The sequence below is a fragment of the Mesoplodon bidens genome (assembly GCF_964165515.1).
Source record: "Mesoplodon bidens genome assembly, chromosome: 18".
Classification (NCBI taxonomy): domain Eukaryota; kingdom Metazoa; phylum Chordata; class Mammalia; order Artiodactyla; family Ziphiidae; genus Mesoplodon; species Mesoplodon bidens.
This window is the reverse complement of record NC_138175.1, coordinates 37,110,117-37,135,822: the sequence shown is the minus strand read 5'-3', so window position 1 is coordinate 37,135,822 and position 25,706 is coordinate 37,110,117. Positions and strand designations below refer to the sequence as shown.

The 25,706-nt window shown below is 37.1% G+C and overlaps 1 protein-coding gene across 2 annotated transcripts in view; it reads right to left on the bottom strand.

Annotated features, from left to right (window-relative positions):
- Nucleotides 1–25,694, bottom strand: part of ITFG1 (integrin alpha FG-GAP repeat containing 1) — a 252,668-nt gene extending 226,974 nt beyond the window's left edge. Inside the window, exons 1-5 of one of the 2 annotated variants that reach the window (XM_081215339.1) lie at nucleotides 25,321–25,694; nucleotides 23,544–23,616; nucleotides 18,196–18,341; nucleotides 16,931–16,988; nucleotides 15,642–15,716 (exon numbers count right to left, since the gene is read on the bottom strand). In XM_081215339.1, the coding sequence (XP_081071465.1) occupies nucleotides 15,642–15,716; nucleotides 16,931–16,988; nucleotides 18,196–18,341; nucleotides 23,544–23,616; nucleotides 25,321–25,528 (560 nt within the window). In that variant the 5' untranslated portion in view covers nucleotides 25,529–25,694. The remainder of the gene's footprint in view (nucleotides 1–15,641; nucleotides 15,717–16,930; nucleotides 16,989–18,195; nucleotides 18,342–23,543; nucleotides 23,617–25,320) is intronic. The other variant, XM_081215340.1, reaches the window with a different exon arrangement.
- Nucleotides 25,695–25,706: the final 12 nt, after the last annotated feature.

Genomic DNA, 25,706 nt, shown 5'->3' with positions numbered 1-25,706 from the left:
AAGAATAAAATACCTAGGAATAAACCTACCTTAGGAGACAAAAGACCTGTATGCAGAAAACTATGACACTGATGAAAGAACTTAAAGATGATACAAACAGATGGAGAGATATACCATGTTCTTGGATTCGAAGAATCAACATTGTGAAAATGACTATACTACCCAAAACAATCTACAGATTCAGTGCAATCCCTATCAAACTACCAATGGCATTTTTCACAGAACTAGAACAGAAAATTTCACAGGAGATAAACCCACACACATATGGTCACCTTATCTTTGATAAAGGAGGCAAGAATATACATTGGAGAAAAGACAGGCTCTTCAGTAAGTGGTGCTGGGAAAACTGGACAGCTAGATGTAAAAGAATGAAATTAGAACCCTCCCTAACATCATACACAAAAATAAACTCAAAATGGATTAGAGAACTAAATGTAAGACCGGACACTATAAAACTCTTGGAAGGGGGCCTCCCTGGTGGCACAGTGGTTGAGAGCCCGCCTGCCGATGCAGGGGACACAGCTTCATGCCCCGGTCTGGGAAGATCCCACGTGCCGCGGAGCGGTTGGGCCCGTGAGCCATGGCCGCTGAGCCTGCGTGTCCGGAGCCTGTCCTCCGCAATGGGAGGGGCCCGCGTACCACAAAAACAAACAAACAAACAAACAAAAACTCTTGTAGGAAAACATAGGAAGAACACTCTTTGGCATAAATCATAGCAAGATCTTTTTTGACCCATCTCTTAGAGTAATGGAAATAAAAACTAAAATAAACAACTGGGACCTAATGAAACTTATAAGCTTTTACACAGCAAAGGAAACCATAAACAAGATGTAAACACAACCCTCAGAATGGCAGAAAATATTTGCAAACGAAGCAACTGACAAAGGATTAATCTCCAAAATATACAAGCAGCTCATGCATCTCAGTATCAAAAAACCAAAGAACCCAATCCAAAAATGGTCAGAAGACCTATATAGACATTTCTCCAAAGAAGATATACAGACTACCAACAAACACATGAAAGGATACTCAACATCACTAATCATTAGAGAAATGGAAATCAAAACTACAATGCAGTACCACCTCACGCCAGTCAGAATAGCCATTATCAAATAATCTACAAACAATAAATCCTGGAGAGGGTGTGGAGAAAAGGGAACCCTCTTGCACTGTTGGTGTGAATGTAAATTGATACAGCCACTATGGAGAACAGTTTGGAGGCTCCTTATAAAACTAAAAATAGAACTACCATATGACCCAGCAATCCCACTACTGGGCATACACCCTGAGAAAAACATAATTCAAAAAGAGACAGGTACCACAACATTCACTGCTGCACTATTTACAATAGCCAGGACATGGAAGCAACCTAAGTGTCCTCTGACAGATGAATGGATAAAGAAGATGTGGCACATATATGCAATGGAATATTACTCAGCCATAAAAAGAAAAGAAATTGAGTTGTTTGTAGTGAGGTGGATGGACCTAGATTCTGTCATACAGAGTGAAGTAAGTCAGAGAAAAACAAATACCATATGCCAATGCATATATATGAAATCTAAAAAAAAAAAAATGGTTCTAATGAATCCAGGGGCAGGACAGGAATAAAGACACAGACATAGAGAATGGACTTGAGGACATGGGGAGGGGGAAGGGTAAGCTGGGACAAAGTGAGAGAGTGGCATGGACATGTATACACTACCAAATGTAAAACAGATAGCTAGTGGGAAGCAGCTGCATTGCACGGGGAGATCAGCTGGGTGCTTTGTGACCACCTAGAGGGGTGGGATAGGGAGGGTGGGAGGGAGACGCAAAAGGGAGGGGATATGAGGATATATGTATATGTATAGCTGATGCACTTTGTTATACAGCAGAAACTAACACAACATTGTAAAGCAATTATACTCCAACAAAGATCTTAAAAAAAAAAAATTGAAAACAGGTATTCAAACAAATACTGGTACATGAATGCTCTTAGCAGCACTATTCACAATAACCCAAATATCTACCAATGGATGAATGAATAAACAAAATGTCATATACCCATACAATGAAAATATTATTCAGTCATAAAAATAACCGGAGTACCGATACATGATACAATACGCATGAATCTTTAAAACATTATGCTATGTGAAAGAAGCCAGACTCAAAAAGTCACATCTTGTATGATTTCATTTGTATGAAATACCCATAATAGGAAAATCCTAGAGACAGAAAGAAGATTAGTGGTTACCAAGTGCAGGGGTAGAGGGGAAAGGGAGAGTGACTGCTTAATGGGTACAGGGTTTCCTTTCGGAGAGATGAAAAGTCATTGGAACTAGGTGATGGTTGCACAATGTTGTAAATGTTCTAAATCTCACTAAAGTGTAGACAATGATGGTTAATTTTAATAATGTTATGCAAATTTTATCTCATTAAAAAAAACCAATAGTACTAAGTTTTCACATATCCTTCATTTAGTTACTCCTAATGTTAACATCTAATATAACCATAGTGCATTTGTCAAAATCAGGAAGGTCATACTGGTAAACTATTAGGAACTACAGAAAGAAGAGCAAGTTTAAATAAAATCATTTCCCCACAATTCCTCACCAGTGAAGACCACTCCAGTGTCAAAGGCATTCCTATTTATCAAGGCCCTACTTAAATCAGCTTCCTCCAAAAGGCCTTTACTCTTCTCTCACTGTTTCACTATTATACTTTTCTCTACTAATAGCACTTTAGTTTGCATTATAGTTACTTGAGGAACTATTTCTCTGAGAGTGTATCCTAGGTACCCTGACTCATAGATATTTGTATCTACAATGCCTAACCAGGACCTGGCTCCCAAATACTGGCTGAACTGAATTGTAGTCTCAAGTAGCATCTCCTATTCTTCTCTACTTCTAGTTAGAATTTGCTATTTTTTTCACAGTACTATGTTCCAGTCCAATATGAAAGCATAGATATGTCATCTCCGAAGAGCAATTAAAGGCTAATTAAGTCTAAGTTAATTGTCAACACAGTATCCAATGAGTAGACAGCAAACAAGGTTCATCTGTGAATTTAGTTTTGAAGTGTTTGGAAAGTGTAAAGAAACAATTGACTAATTTGTTATTGGTAGGTGGATTCTGGAAAAAAGAATAAGCATTCAACAGGAGAAAATTTTCTCTATGCAAAGGGTTCTACAAACAGTAACTTCTTCCCAGTAACCTTCTTCTACATTCTTTTTAGCACATACTGGGCCTCATTTATAACCTAAACAAGACACTAAAAACCAAACCAAGCAGTATTCCTACAACTTGATTGTATTACTTTAACTAAAACCCCATAATATAGGGTTATGATAATAAGAAAATATTAATATACATTAAAAAATTATATTTAGTATTTGTTGTATGGTAATTCAATACCAAGCATTCATGTCATGTTTTTCTTTCATACTATGCAAGGTTAGAAATGCTTAAAACAATTTCAATTAAGTCCAATTTAATAATCATTGGTTCACTTCTCTTTAAGATATGCCATTTATCAGTTCTTTAAATTCTAAGCATTAAAGTATTTCTAATTACATACAAAATAATCAGACTCAGGCTAGAGATTCTATGACTAGTTTGACATAAAGTCATTTCAGAAGAGTTTCTCATGTTCCCAACAAATTTGTAATTATATGCTGAAAATGAATTAAAAAAACACAAACTTTTACACAGTTGAGCTCCCTGAGGTTAATCATGTGGCTGTCTTTAATTACTATGCTAGTAGTTATTGATCTAATTTCCCATAGATTTTTTTACAGGTTTGCTTTGAAACAAGTTATGGCTAGAATTTTGGAAAACCTCAACTAACTTGTGACATTCTGTCTTAGGAACTATTTAACAAAACGTACATTTCAAATGAAGAATCTAGAACAGCGATAAAGCAAAAGTCATAAAGTGGCAGACTATGGGCCAAATTCAGCATAAAATATGTTTTATTTGACCTACACATTGTTTAAAAAAGTTTGAATTCAGAGGTAAAACAAATTAAAAATCAGATTTCAAATAAAAATCAGGATTTCCACCTTCTCTTGAAATATCAGAAGGTCTGGCAAGCAACTGGCCCTTTTCACACAGAGCTAGAGCCTGCAGGCAGGTCAAGTCTGAAGCTTCCCAAACTGTTCACTCACTTTGTTTTCCTTCTGGGCCTCATCAGACACTTGAGTTTGCAACTCCTAACAAAATATTAATTGCAATATTGCTATCTTGAACATTTCAAATCAATATTCAAGCTCTTCACAGTATTTTAAGTTTTACACTTGTTGCCTATACTCTGATATTTTACATTAACATCTCTTAAAAGGCAGTTAGTAGATTCTTATAGTTTATTTTACATAGTGTCTAGTTACCATTCTGATGACTACCAAAGGTTGGGGGAGAAAGAGCTTTTGATTCTTTCATGGTGCATGTTAAGATGACTGAAAACTGAAGTTGCCTAAGATAATCAAATTGTTTAAAAATTTAAATAGGTGAAAATAAAATTCATTTCTCCTTCTGTCTTTAATGTTGCTCTTTATACACAACAGTTTTTCAGTAAGAAGCAGACATCATATTTTTCAAGCAACTATACCCATATAAACTATAATTTCCTTAACTCTATTTGAATGCCAAGGTCACAGATGTAAACTGCTCTGATGACAAAGGAAGAAACAGCAGAGATGAAAAAGTGGGCAGTTCTGAGTCATGCTGAATATATCTGTTGACATTTCTTGACCTCTAGAAAATTCCAATTACTAGTTTGTCCCCAACAGGAAACATAATTATGTCAAGGTGTTGTAATTTGTAGGCATCATCACCTTTAATCTCAAAGAATAGCATTTATTGAAGGATGAATTTAAATGTAATTAATGTCAACTGTAGCTTCTAGTTGCCTATTACGGTAACTGCTCTTAGAAATGACTGCTAATCCACTCACTTTTCAATGATCAGCCTACAATGAGTTGTCATTATTTAAGATACCCAGGTAAGGGACTTCCCTGGTGGCACAGTGGTTAATAATCCACCTGCCAATGCTGGGGACACGGGTTCAATCCCTGGTCTGGGAAGATCCCACATGCCATGGACCAACTAAGCCCGTGCACCACAATCACTGAGCCTGTGTTCTAGAGCCTGTGAGCCACAACTACTGAGCCTGTGTGCCAAAACTACTGAAGCCCAGGTACCTAGAGCCTGTGCTTCGTGATAAGAGAAGCCACCACATTGAGAAGCCCGCACACTGCAATGAAGAGTAGCCCCCGCTCGACACAACTAGAGAAAGCCCGCGCACGACAACGAAGACCCAATGCAGCCAAAAATAAATAAATAATTAATTAATTTAAACAACAACAACAACATTCATGTAATACAACTGAATTATTAAAAAAAAAAAAAGATACCCAGGTAAAAGCAGTTACTAGGAGATGGGTCTAGCATGAAGACGGGTCTAGCATGCTTCTCTAAGCCACCTAGTCCAGTGGTCTTGAAAACTTTTGCTCCAGTAGACTCTTAAAAGAATTCACAAAAACTATATCCCTTAATACCTTGAAGTTCATTTCTAAGAAAGTAATATAAATATTTTCAACGTTTTAAATAGCTACAAAAGCATGTAATCTTTAAACCTATTAGAATTACTGATATTTTAAAATAAAATGATTACTCTAATTAATGGAACAGAATAGGGAGCCCAGAAATAAACCCACACACTTATAGTCAATCTATGACAGTGGAGGCAACAATATACAACGGAGAAAAGACAGTCTCCTCAATAAGTGGTGCTGGGAAAACTGGACAGCCTCATGTAAAACAATGAAATCAGAACATACTCTAATACCATATACAAAAATAAACTCTAAATGGATTACAGACCTAAATGTAAGACTAGATACTATAAAACTCCTAGAGGAAAACATAGGCAGAACACTCTTTGACATAAATCACAGCAATATTCTTTTGGATCCATCTCCTAAAGCAAAGGAAATAAAAGCAAAAAATAAACAAATGAGATGTAATTAAAACTTAAGAGCTTTTGCACAGCAAAGGAAACCAATGACAAAATGAAAAGACAACCTACTGAATTGAAGAAAATATCTGCAAATGATATGACTGATAAGGGATTAATATCCAACATATATAAACAGCTCATATAAATAACTCAACATCCAAAAAACAACCAACCCAATTAAAAAATGGGCAGAAGAACTGAATAGACATTTTTCTAAAGAGAAAATGCAGATGGCCAACAGGCACATGGAAAGATGCTCAACCTGGTTAATTATCAGGGAAATGTAAATCAAAACCATAATGAGATATGACCTCATACCTGTCAGAATGGCTATCATCAAAGACAACACAAATAACAAATGTTGGTGAGGATGTAGAGAAAAGGGGACCCTCGTACACTGTTGGTAGGAAAGTAAATTGGTACAGCCACTGTGGAAAACAGTATGGAGGTTTCTCATATAATAAAAACAGAGCTACCATATGATCCAGCAATTGCACTCCTAGGTATATAAATCTAAAACAAAAACGCTAATTCAAAAAGACATGTTCATAGCAGCATTATTTATGAAAGCCAAGATATGCAAGCAACCTAAGTATCTAACAACAGATGAATAAAGAAGACGTGATATATATATGTGTGTGTGTAACATACACACACATACACACACACATATACATACACACAATGGAATGCTACTCGGCCATAAAAAAGAACGAAATTTTGTCATCTGCAGCAACATGGATGGAATTGAAGGGCATTATGCTAGGTGAAATAAGTCAGACAGAGAAAGGTAAAAACTATATGATATCACTTGTATGTGGAATCTAAAAAAAACAACAAACTAGTGAATATAACATAAAGGAAGCAGGCTCAAAGATATAATACAGAACAAATTAGTGGTTACCAGTGGGAGAGGGAAGGAGGAGGGGCAATACAGGGGCAGGGGAGTAAGAGGTACAAACTATTAAGTATAAAACAAGGATATATTGTACAACACAGGGAATAGAGCCAATATTTTACAGTAACTATAAATGGCATATAAACCTTAAAAGCTTAAATCATTATATTGTACATCTGTCACCTTTATAATATTTTATAGCAACTATACTTCAATAAAAAATAAAAATGATTACTCTTAAAAATGTATTCAGGGGCTTCCCCGGTGGCGCAGTGGTTGGGAGTCCGCCTGCCAATGCAGGGGACACGGGTTCGTGCCCCGGTCTGGGAGGATCCCACATGCCGTGGAGCGGCTGGGCCCGTGAGCCATGGCCGGTGGGCCTGAGCGTCCGGAGCCTGTGCTCCGCAACGGGAGAGGCCACAGCAGTGAGAGGCCCACGTACCGCAAAAAAAAAAAAAAAAAAAAAAAAAAAATGTATTCAGTAGAATACAGATACCATACTGATTATTATCCACCATCATCCACATACACCCACAAACCATATAAAAAAGCTCTTTTTCTCTTTATCCTTGGACTTGTACTTCTATTCTATTTCTGCTATAGAACTTTATCACGATGTAAAATGTTTTTATATCTGGTCATTTTAGTGATCACGCTATCATATCTCTCCAAAGAAACGTACATCTTCAAATTGGTATTTAAATTGGCTTTATGCATCCAGGTGTTTTAAAAAGAAATCTATTTGAGGTTGAGTTATTTTAACTATTACTGTACAACTGATGAAAAAGCTTTGATAGCTTATTAAATCAAAGGTAAAATTTCATTGGAAATGCATTTTTTTGAAGAAATGAATGGAGTTTTAAAATATATTGGTTTATTTATCTTTAGACTAGCATGACACTGCTAGAATAAAACAGGATTCAGCATAAAGTCTACTCCTTTTCTTCATCTTTATACATACAGATGATAAGAAATCTTGTTCATATATGTTCATTAAAATCTCCACGGAAATTTAATATTAATATTAAATTAATCTTAATTTTTTAGGTATGATAAATACATTGTAATTATGTATTTTAGAAACATCCTTATTTTTTAGAGACATATACTTCAATATTTATGGATTAAAAATGTCTGGGGAGGGAGTTAGAGAGAGAAATGAAGGAAAAGTTGTGAATGAAATAAGACTGGCCAAGAGTTGCTAATTGTAGCTGAATGACAGGTGTATTATATGCAAATTCACTGTCCTATTTACTCTACCTTTGCATATGTTTAAATTTTTCCATAATGAAAGTAAATAAAAAATTTAGAGCTGCTGATTTAGCTCATTCAATTTATGTAAAATGCCTGGTATATAATCCAATTAGCAAAGCCAGTCCTCACTGTCAAACCAATCTCCAAATGAAAGTTATTTTCTGTCAGAAAGAGTTTGACCTCATTTTTTCCATTCAAATAAATGTGTTAACATGTGTTTCAAGGAATATTACAAAAACTACTGAGAAAAGTACAGATCATATATTGTAGGAGAGATTACTAAAAGCAGTCAAAATTAAGGTAATTTTGATAAAATTGATTTATCTATTTTCATAATATAAGTTATAAAAACAAGATAGTAAAGCAACATGCTGTTTATCTTTAGTGAACTTAAAGCATTGCAATGTAAATTACAGCTAAAATAATTTATAATACAATAAGTATGATAAAAGACATAACAGTCCATTACAGTCCATTAAATGTATGTGAATACTGACTCTGGTATCTGGCTTTCGGAGTAAATAAAAACAGATTATAAAAATGAGAAATCACACAATTTCTTTCTTATTTCTTTAGACATACCAAATTTTTCCCTACGACTTTAATAAATGAGAAAGGTATATACTACAAAAAATTATTTGGCTCAGGAACCAGCATGTAAATTTATTTCCTATTAATAGGAGAAAGAAAATAGTAAACATTTCATAAGACAAGACAAGATATTTGACTTTAAATGGAATTTTCTTGATATGATTTGATAAAGTAGGTATTAGCTACATTATAGAAAAATGCATACCAAATATGAAAGAAATTATGTAAAAGTTTTATCCATAGGTTTGGTAGTCCTTGAGAACGTTCTGGTCACATCTGAAACAATCACTGGCATGATCCAAAACTACATAGGCATGAATAGTACCTTTCTTCCATTTAATTACGTGTCTTAGGGATACAGTACTAAGAAGAGCTGAAAGGTCTGCTTTGCTGAATTTGGTGTTTCTTACGGATGCTCTCTGCTGTGCTCTCCCAGGACCCTCTCTCAATAATTACAGATTCTTTGACAGTAGTCAGGGAATGCAGGAGGCAAAGTCATTAAACAAAAACTGTCATTACTCCCACAACTCCACTCTAGCACATCTGAATTCAGAACACATCAATGTGAATCAAAATGCTTTTTGCTACCAAGCTTCATCTGAAGAGAAATAGGAAGAAGAAATAGAAGAGGAAGAACTGGAAATTCTATTAGTTTAGTATACCTGTGTTTCGTGCTGTACAGGTTTTTACTCCCCAGGAAATGTATAATTAGTGAGATTTAGGAAGGGTAAAGAATATGGCATTCTTATATGAAGGAGGAGAAAGTTATAGTGAAAATAGGTATGTTTTCAGGCTCATCAATTTTAGATAGGAGAACCTATGAAACCTGAGGATCTGGTTGCTTAAATGATCTGTGTTTGCATATTCCTTTGCAAGTCTTTACTTATGGTAAAGTAAATAAACACAGCCTACTATGCTGTGTATCCAAAGATGGCCACATTATTTCCCATCCCACATGCTCTTTTACATTTCAGTTAAGCCATGCTTACAACAAGAGGTAGAGTACATAATCCTCAAATTCCCTAGAATATTAGCTAATTCTTTGATTAGAATGCCACAGAAGTGATGCTGTTTAACTGCCAAGACTGAGCTTTAAAGAGAGCTCCGGCTTCTGTCTATACTCTTGTATTGCTTCTTCTTGGAAATCAACCACTATGCTATGAGGAAGTCTAAGTTAACCATGTTGGAGCACCACCAAAGGCCCTCTGTGACTATAACAATGGTAATGGCTATACAGAGTTGAAGGCAGGAGCAAAGGCTTTACAATTTGGAAGACCAAGATTCAAATCCCAGATCTACCATTTATTTACATTGCAAGCTTACAGTGGTCACTTAACCTTTGAATTAGCCGGCTCCTTGACAGCACCTCTTGAGCTACACAGCTACCTGTTGTGGGAAAAATATGAGACAACTGATGGAAACTGCCAACCCCAGAGTTACTAAGTAGATATTTTAAAAAGCAAATAGGCTTGTTTAAGATTCTCTTTGTTCTCATCCTTCCCCATCCAACTCTGAGCCTCACAGAGGACAATAAGCTGTGCAACCCTGAGTTATGCCTCTTCAGGAGGGGCAAGGAGAGGAGTACAACACATGAGAAAAGAGTGGGAAAAGAAGCATGGCTGAAGAACAGAGTTACATTGGTAAATACTTGATGGGCTATTCACTCACTCTTGGGCCTCTATTAGAATTCAAAGGTATGGGTCAGACCAGATAAATCTTAAGGACCTCTTAGAAATAGCACCTTATGTTCATAAGAGAAAATGTGGCGATTTCTTCCAGCCATATCCTTACTTTGTCCAAATGTTCCTACCTCTGCAGGGTATGCAACAGTGATATTACACCTGAGAGACGGCCCTAGCAGCACTGGCTTCTAGGGCAGGCAAACAGAAGAGTAGGCAGTCTGAGGAGAAGCATAGGCCCCCATCTCTACTCAGGACTACTATGGAACTCAGGAACTCACGCAGCTCAGAGCCTAGGCCTCCAGACTGTTAAAAATCAAGTATTTGGGGCTTCCCTGGTGGCACAGTGGTTGAGAGTCCGCCTGCCGATGCAGGGGACACGGGTTCGTGTCCCGGTCCGGGAAGATCCCACATGCCGCGGAGCTGCTAGGCCCGTGAGCCATGGCCGCTGAGGCTGCGTGTCCGGAGCCTGTGCTCCACAATGGGAGAGGCCACAACAGTGAGAGGCCCACGTACCGCAAAAAAAAAAAAAAAAAAATCAAGTACTTGTAGGGCATTTTCAACAGCATATACATTTTTAAAACATACAATAGGACTCTAATGAAAGAGAACTTAACCTGTAGTTTCAGGAATTATAAATTATTTTGATTCATTTTACCCTAAATTGAAATGATAATATAGACCAAGCTTACTCAAAGTCTGCTCTATACACACAGCTTCTCTAACTGTGCTTGTTTGTTTTTCTTTTTCTAATTTTTACTGTGGTAAAATATATATAACATAGAAGTTACCATCTTAACCATTTTTAAGTGTACAATTCATTGCTATTCTATGCTTTTTTTTTTTTTTTTTTGGTGGTACGTGGGCCTCTCACTGTTGTGGCCTCTCCCGTTGCGGAGCACAGGCTCCAGACGTGCAGGCTCAGCGGCCATGGCTCACGGGCCTAGCAGCTCCGCGGCATGTGGGATCTTCCCAGACCGGGGCACGAACCCGTGTCCCCTGCATCGGCAGGCGGACTCTCAACCACTGTGCCACCAGGGAAGCCCTCTATGGTTGTTTCAAAATGGACTTTTTTCAATACATGCAAATCGTAATAAAATAAAACAAAATGGTTTCCTCTCAAAGAAGGAAACAAAATTTTGATATATGCTAATAGAAATATGTTGAATTCAAAACACCTTTAAATATCATCAATATTAATGATGAATTTACTTGCACAGAAACTCAAAAGAAGCTCTCTTTCTGAATGATTACTACAAAGAAAACATATCTAAAAAATTGTAAGATTTAACTAAAAGCAAAGTGAGTAAATTTTGAGAATAACCTCTTAAATTCACTTAGAAACAATCAAAAGTTCACTTACATACAACACTGCCAACCAGAACAGAAAACAAAGCAGTATGATAAGTCACCAGGGAATCATGGGTCATTTAATTGACTCCCCAAAAGCTTCTGGTGGGACTCCAGGAAATAAAATTATGGATCCTTGAGTAACAAGCCACTTGAAATAATCACAGCATATACAATTCTAAGTTATCTGCTAAAGCTTTCACTATTTCTGTGGCTTAATTTTGAAAAGAAAAAGATTTAGGCAAGAAACAAGAGAATCAATGAATTTATCTCCAATAGCAAAGTTTCTTTAGGAAAAGAGAAAAGTTATAAAACTGATGCTCTGTTTCTATGGAAATACCAATAAAAAACTTATTTCTTAAGTCCTAATAGATTCCTTTAAACAACAATGTTCAAAATACAAATGGTGTATAAGGTAAGAAAGGGAGGGGCTTGCTAGGGAAATTGGAAGAAAATATGAATCATCTCAAAGCTACCTTTTTCTGTTAAGACTATGAGTACTAATGCTGATTATAAAGTTAAAAGCTGTCCTGATGATTATTTGGTTTTCTTTTGTGTTATAAATCTCTTAATTTTCATATTTTTTTTCTAAACAATAGATTTAAATGACAAATATTATTATTTCATTATGATAAATATTTGCAATATTTTCTGTAATGCACCAGCAAACAAACAAATCAGCAGTAAAAATGAAGGGTGATTTAATAAATCAGTCATTGGTTATAATGTAAGAAGATTACATGGAAAAACAGGGATTTATTCCTTCTGAATTGAGATTAAATACCTACATTTAAATAGAAGATAGTTTTTTCTGCTAATGGAGGAAAAATATTCACTCACATAAATAAGTTAAAAATGGCTGCTTTCAGTGCCATTAATATTCCATTCAAAATATTCATGCAAATGCTTGTGAAGTAAATGGAGTATGGCAAAAGTGCTTGTTTGTCACGTACCTGGATTAATATTCCCAGGTATACAACTTGGGGCTGACCCAGTAATGTGTTTGAACTCAGTATATGAGTCACAGAAAATATGAACAGACCAACATTACATTTGGCTTTGATTAAAATTACAGGTACAAGTGTTTTCACGTCAATACTAAAAACAATATCCTGAATGCTTATGCAACATCAGTTTCAAATACCCTTTTACAGAAAATGCTCATTAACAATAACCTCATCACTGCAAAAGCTGCTCTAACACTTAATAGCTAGGTGTTATTTCTAAGTAATGTGGCACATTATTACATTATTTCAAGTCATTATAAAGTGAGCTGGAGGCCCAAACTGAGTCCTCACCTTTGTACATTTAACACACTTCAGTTATCTCTGGCACCTCAGCAGAGGTTTAGCACCCTTCCTGTCCCTATCAGATAACCCCCACAGTACGAATTAAAAGGGATTCTTCTACCTATCACTGTTTCCAGCTTAGGCTGACCATCTGCACCCTTACTCCAGCCGAACTGATCATGCTAGTTTTACCTGTGGGCAATCTCCTGTTTCCATGCCTGTACTGGGCCACTTACAGCCAGGGGCTTTCCAGCATAATCCCATGGGAGCATTTAGCAGTCTAGTTAAAGATCATTGCAAAATTTCCCATAAAATTAAGGTGCTAGCCAAATTTAATTAAATTTAAGATAATCTTGGGTCTGGCATAAATAAGCATAATATTTAAGTTGCAAAAGTTGGTTAGATTCCTTAATAGATAAGACTGGGCTGCCAATCAGAAGTCATGCAAATGGTCCAAAATGTCAATACTAATGGCTTTTTCACTTACACATCTAATCATATGTCTGTAACATAAAATTGATATGGCGAAATACATTTTTCTTATTTTAGTAACATATTAATGCTTGCCCCCATAGAGACATATTCAGCTTTCTGTTGTCTGAATAATGATAACGCTAGCAATAGTCATCCTAACAATGCTCTTGACAAAAATTCTTTTCTGTCAATTTTTATAACTTCATTTTAAAAGTTATCAGGACAAAGGTAACAGGACAAATCCTGGATACAAACTTGTTACCTATAATATGGTTAGCCACTATTGTTTAATCTGTAACTGAAGTTTAAATGAGAAATATCATAAAATAGTAGAGAATTACTCCAGTATACTGTAGTATGCCAGAGAATAATGTATAAAAAATAAAAGTGAATATATCTTTAGGCAGAATAAGTTTTTAAAGAAGCAGCAGAGGAAAAAATATCTGACATAGAATTCAGAACAAATAAATAAACTATGACATTATCACACAATATCTAGTACTTTTTACTTTTTCAATTATCTACAATAGCTGTTTCATAAGTTTAAATTTCCAAAAGCCAAACCACATCGTATTAAAAATATTCCAAGTATTTCTTTCACTAAAATGGAGATTACCATGAAATAAACCAGGCCAGAAGTCATCATCACATTCTCAATCACATGTCTACCCAAGACAAACAAGCAGGGCTTGCTATGGTAGGAGTCACCTGTGCCTTCCCCTAGCCCACCCACACTCAGTTCCTCCCAGATATGGCCGCAAAGGCAAAGCAAGATCTCCATACAGCTGGTCTCTAAAGCAGGGTTCTCTTCCAGGTATTTTTTCGAAGTTTGAGGAAAAAACAGGTTTCTCATTAAAGATTCACAGCAAGTCTTTCAAAGGTCACTATGACTAGCATAAAAACACTCATACTTTTTTTTTTTTTTTCCCCCTGTACGCGGGCCTCTCACTGTCGTGGCCTCTCCCGTTGCGGAGCACAGGCACCGGATGCGCAGGCTCCGGATGCGCAGGCTCAGCGGCCATGGCCCACGGGCCCAGCCGCTCCGCAGCACGTGGGATCCTCCCGGACCGGGGCACGAACCCGCATCCCCTGCATCGGCAGGCAGACTCTCAACCACTGCGCCACCAGGGAAGCCCTCACTCATACTCTTTATGGAAAACTTTTAAGAGAAAGTGATAGGAAATGTAACAGTTTCACCTCAGAATAGCTCATATTTTGATAATTTACTTGTCTATGTGCCTGTGCATCACATTTCAGAAACTAATCATAAAAATACATTACTTCTCCAAAACACAGAGGGAAAATTCATTAGATTTATAGTGCCTGGGAAGACAGATTGATAAAGGTGGTTCTCTGTGCTTGCTGGAAAGTCAAAAAGATAAATAAATGTGTTCTGTACTCTTTAAATGTTTGCCTTATCAAATACAGAAAAAATTAACCAAGTTGAAGGTATCTCATGAAAAGTATCTTGCTATCATGAATTCCTGTGTTAGGAAGACAGTTCTATTTAAATCTAGAGGAATTATAATGGAGATCTTTGAATTGCAAGATTCCAGGCAGTTTTCCCTAAGAATGGCATTCTTGGATAATAAGAGAATCCTAGCATACAAACTGGTCAAGGATAGAGTATACATGGAAAAGTCTCCAGAGCTTAGAGAAGGAATGTTTACATTTTCAGGCAATTATTAATTGCTCACTGAACAAAGAAGGTACAAGGCTTATCAGTGAACATCTGGGAGCTAGCGTGACTAAGGTAGAGAATTCAATCAAGACGGCAGCTATCCATACTATTTAAATTAAATCTTTCCATTTCTAAAAACATCCAATGAACCAATATTTAAATGGGGACTTGCAAAGTTTGTATCTCTAATTTCCAGAGGGATAAAAGGATTAAACTGGCTCTACACAGAAACCAGTTGCAGATCAAATCCGTAGTGTTTGAGAAAGCTTATATGTTGACCAAATGTTCTTTTAAAAATCTTAAACAAGGATTTCCAATGAGCTGGGGTTTTTCCCCCAATGGTTAAAGCAAACCGTTCACATAGATACACAGTCCCTCCAGCAGCAACATGTACAATTAATTACATGGATGTAATAATATTTACTCACCCTCCTAATAGTATTTGTGGCTGGTTGGATTCATTTGTGATACCAAATATATCAGGAATTAAATCGGCATTGAAGCTAAAAAGAAAACATTAAAAACATTAAGCAGCTATTTTATTAAATTCTCACTTCTAATTTAGTTTAAAAAAAACAAAAACTTTGGGGAGGTGTGGTAGACATACAACAGTCAGTATCTGTTGCAATCAATGGAATGTCAGAAGTGACATGTTTCACTCTGAGGCCAAAGTGTTTAATTTTCGTTATTGGACCCTCCAGTCATCTTGGCAATGAGAAGAACATGACGGTACAGCTCCACAGACGATGAGGCCTGTAAGACACTCTGAGAGCTGGCAAAAGAGCCTATCACTGACCCACACTGGACCTGCAGTGTGAGCAAGAAATAAACTTTTGTTGTGAGATTTTGGTGTTGTCTGTAACCTCTACATAGCCTAGCCTGTCTCTGAATGATAAGGAGACCGTTATTTCAGAATCATGATCCTCCTTATTTAGTCAGATGGGCTTAGGAGAAATAACCCAAAAAAGTAATCCCTAGTTGGTATAAAAATTTATACTAGCCACTGAATATTGTAACAACAATGAAAAACACCCAATTATAAAAGAAATCAAGCTGAGCACCTTTAAAAAGATTAATCTGTGAATTAAAGTTCAGACTTCTAATGGTTATTGACCTATTGATGTATGACTATGATTTTAATAACTGTACAAAAGGCAGCACTGGAAACAAGAATGTGGCTATACATTGTTTACTCCCCGAAATGATATCTACATCATTATCAGAATCCTAACAGAAATTTGGATGAACTTTATCCTGGTACATGAGTCTACTTTGAGGAGATAAATGATAATACTAAGGAAGAGTTGTGAAAAGGACAAAGTTTCTCCTTAATATAGAAATCTTTCTAGGTCTCTAGAGGAAATCCTCTATCCTTTGTATCTGTCAATCAAGCACTAACAGTTTTATCCAAAACAGTTATCTTAGTTCTTTGAGTAACGACACGGCTAGAATCAACAAAGATCCATCATGGACACATTCAAAGCTTTTAAAACAAAACCAAAAAGACAAATCTCTCCCTCTTTGCAAAATAATGAATTTCACCTTTCTCTTTCTTCCATCATGGCAAATAAATATATAATTCAAAGGACAGGTCCCTATCAGCTTTAAAGGGAGAATGAATTTAGAGTCAATACAACTTAGCAAAGTAGTTTCCTATGTGAAAGATTTTATGTTTGTAAGTTTAAAATCATTCAAAGGGAAGCAAGCACATACTTACTCCATAATTAATGGTTCATCCTGAAAAGTCCTATTGAGTATGGTCATATTGCAAGGATCTGTTAAAATATATATATATATATAAATGAAAAGGCATTTTATCACACATTATTTTTGATATTTGCACTTAGGGAAAAATACTTTCATTCTTTTCAAAGTTCATCTCTAATTAACTCCAACTATTAGCATTAATGAGACACTATAAATCTAACTTAAATGGACATCAAGTTTGTAAAGATAAACTATTGGGAGAGTTTATTCTACAGTGAAGACCAGCATTACAATAACTTCCTTTTGAGTCTTCATTCTGAAAATCTCTTAGATGAGTCTCCTTTATATACAATTTAGCAGTAGAGCAGCTGACAATTAAGGTTTTGATATAAAGAACCCAATACATGCAAAACTACTAGACTCTAAAATGTCCATACCCTCCTCTCCTCCTCCTTTCTTCAGTCTGGCTCCATGAACAAAGTTGTTTGTTCATGGAGGTATTTCATTTAGGTATAGGTATTTCATTTAGGTATTTCATTTAGGTTCATTCAGGTATAATTAATTGGCTTTTCAGATAAGACTTGAAGATTTGTGGGTAGATATGGTAGACTGACTCTCAACCTTTACTCTAAACTTTTTGTGCTTTCCTGTACTGGGGAGACTAGAAACCAAAAATAGCATTTCTCAGATATCCTTGCATTTAAGATTCTAAATAAAATGTAAGCCTTGCTAATTAGATATGGTGAGTTTTGCAAGGCAGGAATGAGGTAAAGGCTGTGTTTCTGCCATTTCTGTCTTAATGTGTGATCACTGAATTGTAAGTACTAAGAGGGAGGGTGCATGGCATCCATTTTGCTGGTGAGTGAGTGTCATTCTAGCACCTGTTGTGCAACTTGCCACTTTCTGATGTTAAAAAGGCAGTAGCTTCTTTGAAGGCTTTGAGGATTGTTCCTGAAAGTTCAACCTCGTGTGTGTTCTTTAGCTATCACATTAACTCTGTAAAGCATAAAAACCCTTTAATAAATTCTCTCTTCCTTGAGATAACAGAGTAGATTTTGTTCCCTGGAGTTGGCTGCAGACCAGTTCTAGGTTGAAAAAGAAGAACCAGAAAACAGACTTTTAAAGAAGTTTTTAGAGACAATTACTGACACTCAAGAACTGCATTTTTGAACTGATATCTGAACATTATTTTTGTTACATTGACCTAAGAATACCAGGCATATTTCTCCTTTAATATCCAGTGATAAATATTAAAAACTCTTAAAACAAATTCACCTAAGGTTTGATTCTGTCCCCAGAAGATAATAGCTCCTAATTCACCATTGGCATGATTTTTGGGAAGATATGTCAGAAGAACATCCATTTGTGAATCTCCATCATAATCCCCCGGGACTACACTTGTTATCAATGTACTATGATTCCTAAAAGAAACAAACATTTTAATAAACAAACATTCCAGTAGAGCTATAATAGAAAAGTACACTTCTATATTTACACCATACAAAAATATTTTCAATGCAAAATTTAAAAATTCACAGAACTGATTAATTACATTCTCTTCTTTAATAGCTTATCATACTTCATGTATGTAGGCCTCTTTGGTCTACGAAAGAATTCAGGATGAATGCAGGGGGTTTTAAGAAACAAGAAAAAGCTGAAATATTTATTAAGAGGAAGCACAGTTTTATGTTCAAGCATTGGCTTAATCCTTTCACCTAGTTCTTTTGTCAAAGATACCAGGACATATGGATGGTGTTTATATGAATGGAGGCTCAAAGGACTTCTCTAGCGGTTTAGTGGTTAAGACTCCGGGCTTCCAATGAGGGGGTGGGGGTTAGGTCCCTGGTCGGGGAACTGTAGTAGCACAGTGTGACCAAAAAAAAACCCCAAAAAACCCAACATAAATGGAGGCTCATTATCAATTGCTAAAGCACTGAGGGTATCACTGTCATTTTATAAAAGATATTATCTATAGATTACTTAATTTTAGATTTTAATGCAGATTTGAAATTTACAGTGAAAACTAGTCATTTTATTTCAAGATTCACAATAAAAAATAAGTTCTTTTTGACCAAACCTGGCAATACACTATCAAAACATACATACCTAATTCTACATTTTAAATAATAAAATATTCTAAAATGGTTTATATTAACCTTGAAAACTTAACAAAACATTCTGGAGTCTTGTCATAATGTTGTCTGAGTGACCCAATCAAAAAATAGGCCTTAAATTCAATTTACATTTAATTCTACTTAAGAACAAACAGCAAGACAGTAAGTTTCCAAACAGCCTACGGATAATTATTTTCTAAACGACATCAAGCATATAAAAATATATATAATAGGTTTTACTTAAAGTGAAAATGAGGAAAATACTGACAAGGGTAAGAATAATTAAGAAAAACAACATAATAATAGCTTTATTTTAATTCAGCTACTTACTATGTCTCAGATATTACATCAAGTACTTAATAGCTATTATCTGATCATCTCCATCACCTGAAATAGGTATCGTAATTCTCACTGAACAGACCAGGAAACTGAGGTTGAAGTAGCTTTCATTGTTAAATAGAATAGCTGGAATTCAAATTCAGTTGTGTTGGCCTCTAAAATTGATCCTCATTATGATAAAATATTTTTTGTAATGCCAGTTTCCTCAAAGAATTCTAACAATGCTTTAACCTTTCCATGAAAAATAGGTGGTCTTTAAAAATGATGATATAGCAACTGCACGTGCTACTATGTAGCAAGCTGCATCTAAGTGTATACCTCTGTATGTGTACCTGTGTATGTATGCATGTGCAGTCATACATATGCTGCACATACCTGGCAGTAATACTTGTTCAAATAAATTAATGATTTGGGGTCAAAAAGTACCCTGAAATAGACAGTAATATATTACAAAGGACTAGATGGGAACTTAACCTGATCAGGTTTTATTCCTAAAATTGCCCTTCTTTATGGTTGTAAAAATAGGAATTAGAACTTTACAAAATAACAGACTGACACACAAATTTATCTCTTCTTCTTTCAAAGAACCTACTAAAATGATATGGAATTTTTTTTTTTTTAAAGTATAACCCTCAAAGACAAAGAGATCATGAAAGGATCTGCCTTAGCAGGGCAAGGAAACTACAGTTGACCCTTGAAGAACACGTGGTGTTAGGGGCACTGACCACTTGCAGTTGAAAATCCATAGCTGGATTTTCATAACTTTATACTTGGTCCTCCACATCCTTAGTTCTACATTCACAGATTCAACCAACTGGGGACAGTGTAGTACTGAAGTATGTATTTAGTGAAAAAAAATCTGTATGTAAGTGGACCTATGCAGTTCAGACCCATGTCGTTCAATGGTCAACTGTATAAGCTGAAGTGCTTGGAGAAAAGGCTCAAGAAGCTTTTTGCCCTGAAGAACCTCTGAAAGACTCAGAATTTGGAGTCATCCAAAATAGCAGAAGACAAAAATAAGGTGTAAGGCTGAAAACACCTTTTCTGTGATGGTCCCTTCTCCCTCTTGCTCAGCGTGCCAACAACCAAGTAGTTTACTTCTGGGAAGTTTCAGGCATTAGAGATGTAAGTTACAGGAGAGGGTAAGATATTGGCCTTACGCTAAAAACAGGGAGTTAGTGGAAAGTCTACAAAGTAACAGTTTGGCCCTTGCCCCCAATCCTGCCAAATTCCTAGGATGACAGTCAGCCAGGAACATATCCACAGGGAAGGAGACAGGAGGTAAGTCCCATTACACAGAGTTTCCAATTAGCTCTTTAGTACCTTATTCTTAATATAGTATAATAAAGAGTTACCTGCCTTTTAAAGAAAACTATGAGTATTAAAGAGAGCCAAAACAAATACTAATAAGGAATCTGAAAAAAACAGAGATAACAGAGGAAACAAAAGAAAACTTCAAAACCACACTTGAAGACACAAGAAAATACATCCATTAAAAAAAAAAAAGAACAGCATGCTAAGAGGAAAAAACAATAAGAGAACAAAGAAAACTTCTTGAAGATAAAAAGAAAATATGACAGCTAACATAAAAATATTCAATAGAAGGCCAAAGATAAAATTAAGAAAACTTCCCACGGGGAAAAAGACACAAAATGACAAAAACACAAATGAAATAAAGAAATAAAGGATGGAGTTAGGCAGTCCAATAACCAACTAGTAGGAATTCCTGAAAGCAAAAACAAGAAAATAATCAGAGAAATAATATAAGAACATTTCAAAAAGGTCCCAAGTATAGAAGCCTCCAGTTTGAAGGGAGCCTCGAGTAATGAATGAAAAATAGTCTACACTAAGACATATTATGAAATTTCAGAGAAAAGGGATAAAGAAGAGACCCTAATAGCTTCAAAAATTAAAAGTAAGCCATATTTGAAGGATTAGGAAAAAGAATAGCAATGGATTTAAAACCAGCAACTGATGAAGCTAGAAGACTACAGGCCAATCAAAGAGTGAGTAGAAAAAGGTTTTAGAAAGGGAGGGACATACCCATGCATCCTTTCTCAGGAATTTCTTGAAGGATACACTCCAGTGAAGTAAATGAAGAAGCAAAGAACAAAATGGCACAGGATCCAAGAGATAGGGATCAAACAAAGAATGACAAAGGGAAGTCTCCAAATAGTAACTCTGCAGAAGGCCTAGAGAATGAATTCAGATTGGGGAGGAGTGCAGAGGCCTCAATGGGGGAAAAAAAAAAAGCACAACAGGTATATGGCAGGTATGATGGAACATCTGCAAAGAAATTAAGGATAGGTACGCAGAAAACTGTGCAATTTATTTTTTAAAAAACAATCATTTACTCTTGGAGGGAAAAACCATAGAGAAATGAAATACTGTATACTGCTTGGCTTTGAAGTACACATAATCTACATGGCCAGAATTTATACAAGGATTACTGACCAAGCTAAAATATGATATAACTATATGGAGATGCAGCCAACTTAAAGATGCTAAATCTTTGTCTATGCTAACAAAAAATCCAAGAGATGAAGATGGTAACTTAAGAAATTACAGTATAAAAACTTATTTTAGAATATGGAAATAAACATCAGAAGAAACAGCTCAAAATTTTAAAAGTGGTTGCATTTGAGAGAGGAACAGGGGAGAGGGGGAAGAAAACAGTGAAGGACAGTTAGTTTTTGAAAACTATACTAAATACAAGAGTTTCTAAATTTTATAAGTATATAAAACATTACATTAATCAAAGAAAAATTAATTGGGATTTTTAAAAAACTCAGTGGAACCCAAGTCTTTAATAGCCCACAAATTCCTTAACTTTTAATCTTCCATGAAAAACCACTTCTAGGCAGTTCATTTCTTGGATGTAATATTTATCAACTTCTGTTCCCTCCCCACTCCAAGCATGCTGACATCCAGTATCAAGGAACATTTCTCAAGAGGGATAATCTCCTGTTTAATAGATGGATAACATCTATAACTTTCCCCTCAACGCCTCAATGTTCTAACTCAAGGCCAATTTTTTTTTACATATGTCTGAGTTTAAGTTAAATATTGTAGAATCTGAGCACTCATTACCCCATACGGGGACTTCTTAAATTTTTGGAACAGTTTCCAAGTAATCTCTGATCTTTCTACATACCAATTCATCCTGCACATGGTTAATGAGTAAATCAAATCAACTTAAAATACCATTTTCACCACCTCTCCTTTAAACAAGAACCTGTAATGATTCCCCATTTTTCTCCGGATTGAGGTCAATTCTTTCTGATATTTATGAAGGTTCCTAGTCTGCCCTCATCTCATCTTCCTAGTCCATAACTTTCCAAAGTATACCCTCCACTTCTGTCAGGCAAATCTTTCCACCTCCTCTTCACAACCTGCTGTTTTTACTACCATCTCTTGTTAATTCTGTGTCCTGAAACTTGAAAGCCCTCACCTAAATTTTACTTATCTTAAGGTCAAGCACAAGTCCTATAACTTTCTAGAAGCTGCCACTTTAGCCTGCACTGACTCATCTCTTCCTCCAGACAGTGATCAATTCTTGCTTCTTATAGTTTCAAAACTGTGTTGGCTCACTATCAATGAGGGTCACTGCGTTTCATGCAACGCCAGTCATATATAAAAAAAAAAAAGAACTATTATTTGAACATTTAAAAAATTCAGTTTGATTTGAATTTCCTCAAAATCAACCTATGAGTCACCTAGCAGTCACCACCTATCAGTCAATAAATGAAAAATTAGAACAGAGTTCACTGACCCCAGTGCAAACTCCTCCCTCAGACCATCAAGCACAAAGTTGACCTGATGAGCCTGTGACTGAGCTGCTCCCACAGGCACACTCAAGATGAGGGACAATCCCCAAGACATTCAAGAAAGCATATCAGATTGCAAGGGACTGAAAGGTGTTTATGTAGGAACAGACCTACATAACAGTTCCACTCAAAATTATTTATTTATTTTTTAAAGCAAATCATTTTTAAACTTTGGTATGCTAATTTTCCTAACAAATTACTTGCTTCATACCTCATAACTAGTGGTTTTGTATCACAACACCATTTCAGAGTAAAATTGATTTCAAAGACAATCCAACTAGTTATTGCATATCTATTATTACACTAACGACTGTTTTACAGAAACAAATACATTTGTACTTACTTCAAGGATACCTTTACTTTGGGTTTAAAATAGGGTGCGTTCTGGTCTGCCAAAAAGACGATTAAATCATTTCCTAAAAGAAGCGAGTATACATTAGAAAAATGCTTCCCAGTGAGACGTACAATTAGTGGTTACAAGAAACTTTCTGGGCACTGTTTTCAACAAGAAAACTTTTATTTTACTCCAGTTCGTCTGCCCTCTCAAGGTTGGTCCTATTAGACTAGTGGAATGGAGATTCCTAACAGTATATCACAAATTCAATATTCAAAGCAGCAGGGAAACCAGAAGGATGAACAAGGAAAAATGTAGTTGGTCAAGGCAAATTGAAGCCAATGGCTTCTGCCAGGAGTCAAACTGAGTGACTTAAAGGAAGCATATAAAGAATATGCCTTATAAGTATACTATGTGTTAAGTCTTGTCTTCCCCAAACCTAACAACTCAGCCTCTTATAAGGCTGTTTAGTCCATTGCACAGATGCATCACACCAAGGACGCAGAAACTCCTACTGTAGGTATCTGACTAGTAACTAGGACATGATGTCATATTTAAGCAGACAAAGCTGAATCCTCCAAGACTACGCTCTTGTGGCTCCTACAGAACCATCCCCCAGGTTGATGCATTTTTGGAGCTCAGTAAGCACTCATTGGAACAGATTTCTGAAATTGTTTAGTCAAACACAGGGTATCTTTAAAGGGGAGAATCTCTGTCTCCAGTTTGGGTGGAGTGGCTATAGGTTAGGCAGTATGCACCCTTCTTGCAGTACATGGAGTCATACAAAGATAGGGGAAATACTCAAGGTCCACAAGAGGCTCTGGAGTCCTGACAAGGACTCCAAGAGATCTGGGCCAAGATCTTGTCAGTCAAACTCTATAAGTGCTTCACTTCCTTCTCTCACAGCCATGACCTTAAACAGTACCTGCTTTGTGGGTACTAGAGGATACTAAGAGCCTCTAATGCCCATTGTCAGCATCAAGATTTACCAAAAAAAAAGTCTGTTTAGTGATGGTTAAAGCAAAGAACTCCCAAGAACCTCAAGCTAGAAAAGAAAACAGAGATTTGGAAGACTAGGGTGGTGGCCAAAGCAAGGAAGTCTTTTGCACACAAAAGACTAGGGCAGCCCAGAAGGGAGAAAAACCTGCAGTTTGAGAATCCTTTTCCAAGGAGACACTGGGTTTATTAGTAGTGCCTGCAAAATACTTGTGAGAACTGTGGAGTGTTTAGGCCCTTGGGAAGGAACAGTAGTTTCTAAGAAAGCTGGGACCCTGACAAAGGGAGGGGAGGGTGAACAGAGTAAATGAAGAGGGAGGAAGATGTCCTCTACGAGAGGAAATTATCAAGTCGCACCTTTTCCAGTTCATCAAAGGGGAAGGGAGACTGGAGGAAATACAGCAGACAGGAATGAAGGGACCTTGGGAGGGAACGTAAAGGCAAGCTACAAAGACTACTGGGAATCAGGAAGGACTTTGGAAGGTGATTCCATGAGAAGGGCGGGGTGCGTGAGTGACGACCGCGGTCGTCTCAGGAAAAAAACCAAAAAAAAACGGGGTGTTTCCAGTGCTTGCGGGGGTGGATCAAACTGTGGAGTGGTCAGGCCAGGACCTGGGTTTGGAAAAGATGGAGAAAACAGGCAAGCTGCAAGGATGCTGGAAATAAAAGGGGAGAGACCGGGCTGGGAGAGAAGGGCCGGGAAATGCAGGAGGACCGGGCATCCGGACAAGGGGTGTGGGCAACACCGGGAGGGGCACGCGAACAGAGGGAGGGCCGGGCAAGCACTGACTTTCCCGCAGCACGAAGAGGTCCGTCTGCTTGTCAGAGTTGAGGTCTCCGAAGGCCGCCAGGGTGCCCCAGGCCTCGGCCCCAAAGAGCTCGGCCGTGACGTTGTGCAGCGCCCGCGCCGGGACCGGCCCGACTCCCAGCAGCGCGAGGCCCCCAAGCAGCGGCGCCAGCAACACCCAGGAGCCCAGCAGCCGGCCTGCCGCCGCCATAGCAGCCCCTCGGCCCCCGCCCGCCGGCCCACTGCTGCGCTTGACGGCAGCCGGAAAGCACCGTGCGGCCGGCCGAGAGAGAAAGAGCGTAGCCCACACGCCCGCCCGACCGCGGTCAGGCCCGTCTCACTCTCCCATAGGGCTGCCCCTCTGACGCTCGGGAGGCCGCGAAGCTAGG